Genomic DNA, 5,250 nt, shown 5'->3' on the forward strand with positions numbered 1-5,250 from the left:
AAAAATTAGAGTAGCGTGCACTGTAAATTGTGCCGAAAGCAAGTGTGGAAATACAATAAACTGGTGCATGCGTCACACTGTGCGCCACGTTATTGTTTCGGTGAAATGAATTTCTACAATACTGTTACTGTTAATTCTACTCTCTGCAGTGTTTAAATGCTTACATATACACACAGTTACTGTCCGTCCACACATACAACTCGGTTCTGCTTCTATGCCCCAGCTTTGTTTACTTTTTCCCACCGAGGCTTCTAGACTTCTGATTGGCCAACATTTCTGCACGGTTAGGAATCTAGCGCCACCTGCTGCTTTGGCATGTTCATAGCAGCGTTTTCCTTCATTTCTGCCTTTATGTGTGGACGGGATTATTTTTTAAAACGAAAACGGAAAATCTCCGTTTTCAAAAATACCCGTGTACGTGTGGACGTAGCCTCAGTCTCTGACTGGAAGCGCTAATTCGTCATTCGGCTTTTGTCAGACTAAAGTAACTGTTAAAACTGTTTGAAAAGCTCAGCTATACAACAAGGAGAGATTGAGAATTTCCTTTTAGTTCTCAGTTTATTTGATATTGACAAAAGTTAGTTTTGTCTGTTCTTCTGTAAAACAAACTAAGATTTATTTTTAGAATTAATATTTTGTTTCTAAGTGGAATTGACAATTTAGTCTGTTTCGTTTGTTCTATTTTGAAACTTAAACGCTTTAGTGGCTGCCTTTTGTGTAGTTTGCAATATTTGCCTTTATTTATCTGAAAAAGTCTCATGTTCCTTAAGTACATCTACCCTGTTGAACTTATTATGGGAAATAAATATTTAAATAAAAACAAGCTGCTGATTATTTCACATTTTACTTGTGAGCAACGGCACATTTAAATCTTACAAATATAGTTATTTGGCTTATATCGTGATATAGATCGTTATCGCCTGAAATGAAAAAAACATATCGTGATATGAAAAAATCTCATATCGCCCAGCTCTACCACACACTATTGAGGAGTAATAAATACTTCGCTGTGCTATGGATATGGTTTCAACTATGACTGATGACACAACAGCCAGCAAACTACAGGCTATTTATGATATCTGAAAGGACACAGAGGAGCAGCTTAAGGTGTGTGACAGCCGCTTTGCTCTACAGATGGATGAAGGCACTGAGAGTAACAAACAGGAGGACTTTGTGGGGATCTGCAGACTAGACTAGCAAGCTATGGCTGGGAAATGAGGAAATGTGGACTCATTTGAATTTGAAATCATTCATTGACAACAACAAGCTGCAGAACACAGTGATCTCATGCATGAAAGAACACATGTCTGCCCTTCAGAAACATTTCTTGAGATATTTTCTGGTGCCGGATTTTAAAAAAAGGATGACTGGATCCGTGACCCCTTCAGTGCAACACCACTTGCTGGCTTCAACACATCTGAGGAGGAACAGTTCATTTATCTCACCTCTGATTCAACAAAGAGGATGCCGTTTAAGTCAAAGACACTGGCTGCATTTTGGATTGGAGTGGAGAAAGATTACCCACTTTGACCATACATCTTCCTTTTGCAACATCCTACTTATGTGAGGTAGGCTTTATGCTGTGGCTTCAATCAAGACAAAATACAGATCAAAGCTGGGCATTGAATATGAACTCGGAGTAGCAGTCTTAACTGTTACCCATGTTTGAGAAGATCTGCAGCAACAAGCAGGTTCACACCAGTCACTGAAAAGAAAAATATTTAGCCCGTTTGTGAACCACTGCTTTACACTAAGCTTAAGGAATGCATCCCTCTGGACCATCTGGGTAATGAGCTACCAGAACTTTTTCTGTAAGTGGAGACATTTATTTCTTACAATTTCAGTCTAAGGAGTTGTGCTGACAGATTTCTTTCTTTGCTGCAACAGCTTTTCATTTATCATGTAGAAAAACAGTTATATATTTAACTTCTTTACACTGACAGAAAGGGGAGTTTCACTGGACCCACTTAAGGTGTAAAAATTTCTGTCATCGTTGTATTTTTACTCAGTTGTATATAGTATTTGTATTTGTATTCTATTTTTATCTTATTGTATATTTATTTTATTTTATTCTACTGTATATAGTATTTTATTTTATTCTATTCTGTACAGTTGTGTACTGTATTTATTCTTATTGTATTCTAATTTTTGCCTCATAACTTTTGCACTGTCCACTTCCTGCTGTGACAAAACAAATTTCCCACGTGTGGGACTAATAAAGGTTATCTTATCTTATCTTATCTTAAAATGACTTTGACACCTCTGACATAGAGGTAACACATCTGTGAATGTTGTGGACAAAAATATATGGCACTTAAAAGAAATACAAATAGAATCTGAACTTGGGATTTTTGGTTTATTATCATCTGGTGTGGATTATTTCTGTTATGCTTTTGTTGAGTCAAATCGTTACCAGTAAAAACTATCTGGAGTATAGCTAGCTAACTCTGATGTGATGCCATCTTTTCACACAGACCTCGTACGGTTTGTAACCATCCCACTTTGTTATCCTTCATCATAAATGCAGGCATGTGACTGTGTACCACGGTTTAGAGCATACATACATAGTATTATCTACAAATTTGGTAATTTAAGACACTAGTTGTCTCAGTCTTTTTTATTTTGTTGGCACAAACCGAAATCACTATATGATCACACTGCCAATGTATACAGCAGAATGCAAATAATAAAATGTGTTACACATAGTAAGGGGAAAGTATTGTGGGTAATCATCAGAGTAACAGAGGATTAACATAGAGACCTCACACTGCATCACCACAAGAATTAACAATCCCAGTTTGTTATCCTTTGTCATCAATGCAAACACTAAATAAAGGAGCTGTTACTATAAAATGCTGCTCCAGTTCACCCATTTAGACAGCCCAAGAAGACATCACACAGAGGTCACACTACCAGTCTGTGATAAGGCCAGAAGCTTATTTAGTAGGCAAGCTTCAGAAAAATCAATGAGGAGGCATAAGGAGAGAGCAACAGTCTGTGGTCACCACCTGTAAAACCATTCACTTTCTGGGTTTTGTATCATTATTGTCTCACCAGAATCACGGCCCCTTAAGGCGACTGTTGTGATTTATATAAATAAAACTTAAACGAAATAGAATTCATCATCCATCCATCAAATGCAGCTACCACTATCACTGTATTTTAAACGACATTTTTTTTCTGCCAGCTGAAAGAAACCAAGCAAAAATAACCCCAGCAAGTAAAATATTTTTGCCTGACCCTTGGGGCCTCCACACTCCATAAGGCATTAGTTTTGGATAAGATGAAAAAGAAGAACAAGAAGAAGAAGAACTGAGGAGAATTATTTCAGTGCAGATAGAGGACGTGCATATCGCAACATAACAGGTCATTCAAATATATAACATATAACGCTTCTCTATTTTGCTATTTAAAATCCGTTCATTCATATCATATCATATTATACAACTGACGTGCAAACTCGGCAAGCAAGACTATCATTAGCGTGGATGCTATCAGCCTCGACATTAACTCCCACAATGAGAGCTAAGAACCGTTTTATTTCGGCATGATGAATCTTAAACAGCTCAATGCACAGCCTGCTTGGATGAGCGTTTATCCTCATCCTTGCAGTACTAGGCTAGGTTAGCTAGGGCTTGCTAGCTCGATGAGTGAACGTTATTATAGTTTATGGACACTTTTTTCCATTTACGCTCCACTTTGCTGTAACCTTATGTACAGCTTTCGTGGTGCTTATTGTCTTAAACGTATAATAATAATAGGGCGACTGCATATTATATATTTCGGGCGTAGGTAAATGGCCACACTGCTAGGTACTGCCAGCTGATGCTATCCAGCCCGCTACCTAACGGTACTGCAATAGGCCTTTCTTTCTACTAAGCTGCCTGCCTCATTACCAGCTGTATTTAAAGAGGAACTCGTCTTCAGTTCGCAGTTACATTAAAACCGACTGCCATGAATCACGTATATTGTATCACGCTTCGAAAAATCATATGTCTGATCTAAACTATAAGTCATATACTACGGCATCTTTACCTGGGTTAGAGATGTGAGGGCTGCCATCTTCCCTGTTGCTCCGGGAACGCACCCAACGTTCCTCTCCAAAACATGACCCCCCCGCCCCCTATTGGACAACGCCACGCTTCCCTGCATAAACGGAAGACAATATTGAAGCTACACTTTGAAATTCTACATTTATCGTTAACGTGAATTCCTCGACGTGTCACAAATATTTTACAACCAAAAGCACAGATTCGCCTTTTCTGTGTGTGTTTGTGTGTGTGCTGTTAAGTTTATCAACTCCGTTTCAAATTTTATCAGAAGAGGTCACATATGAGGTCATGTACAATCTGATGCCTGATTTATCTGCGATGAGCCTTTGTAGAGCTACGACGTAACCTACGTAAGTGATGCACTTGTGTTGGTGCATTACGCGTTAATTAACAGCTGATAGAGATAAATAACCAGACTTTTTCCCACCGGTGTCCGCGCTTTCTTATGGTAAGTTTGTTTTTTTGTTTGTTTCATTCTTTTAGGAGGCAAACACATTGTCTATCTAGTTTTTCTACTTCTTTGTAGATTCCCTCACGTCCATTGTTGCAGCTTAAGCACCCTCCTTCAAGAATATTTGTGACTTTTTATACTGATGCTAATACTAATTACAATAGTTGCGGGCTTCATGGATCGACGTGTTACAGGACGTGTACGTGAAGTTAGCGTCGTACAGATCAGAGGGGTTTGCTGCCTGATTTCTGAGCTACATCGATCTACGGAAATCTACGTCGATGTCACAAGAGTTACCCCTACTGGCAGTTAAGGAGAATGCCAGTTTAAGGTTCCCGCAGTCCAGCTTTGATCTGTATTTTGTCTTGATTGAAGCCACAGCAGAGGCCACAAGTAGGATGTGGCAAGAGGAACATGTATCAGCAGGGTTCTCTTACCTAGAAATATGTTATTAATAATAATGTATACTTTATTGAAATTACTCCTCTGCATTTGACCCATTCACTCAGTGAAGCAGTGGGCAGCCACTAAGCAGGCGCACGGGGGAGCAGTGTGTAGGGACGGTACCTTGCTCAGGGGTACCTCAGTAGATTTGAACCCCTAACCCTTCCGATCATGGGGCGACCACTCTACCTTCTGAGCTATTCCTTGATAGATTAATCAGCAGATCAATCACAGAAATTATGCAATGCCTGCTTGCAGTAATATAGTACACACAAAAACAATATTGATGACAAAATATCACTA

The 5,250-nt window shown here is 39.0% G+C and overlaps 2 protein-coding genes across 12 annotated transcripts in view; one reads left to right on the forward strand and one right to left on the reverse strand.

Annotated features, from left to right (window-relative positions):
• eps15l1a (epidermal growth factor receptor pathway substrate 15-like 1a) overlaps window positions 1-4,141 on the reverse strand; it is a 53,555-nt gene extending 49,414 nt beyond the window's left edge. For all 11 annotated transcript variants that reach the window (XR_014272222.1, XM_082510287.1, XM_082510295.1 and 8 more), the window contains exon 1: window positions 4,036-4,141. Coding sequence is in view for 10 of the 11 variants with exons in the window: in XM_082510287.1 (XP_082366413.1) it covers window positions 4,036-4,062 (27 nt within the window). In the remaining variant the exon portion in view is untranslated. The remainder of the gene's footprint in view (window positions 1-4,035) is intronic.
• The window catches only part of arhgap39 (Rho GTPase activating protein 39), a 103,133-nt gene continuing 102,023 nt past the window's right edge, over window positions 4,141-5,250 (forward strand). The window contains exon 1 of the mRNA XM_082510283.1: window positions 4,141-4,500. The gene's annotated coding sequence lies outside the window, so the exon portion shown is untranslated. The remainder of the gene's footprint in view (window positions 4,501-5,250) is intronic.

The sequence above is a fragment of the Aulonocara stuartgranti genome (genome assembly GCF_965226115.1).
Source record: "Aulonocara stuartgranti genome assembly, chromosome: 17".
In the NCBI taxonomy this organism is placed as follows: domain Eukaryota; kingdom Metazoa; phylum Chordata; class Actinopteri; order Cichliformes; family Cichlidae; genus Aulonocara; species Aulonocara stuartgranti.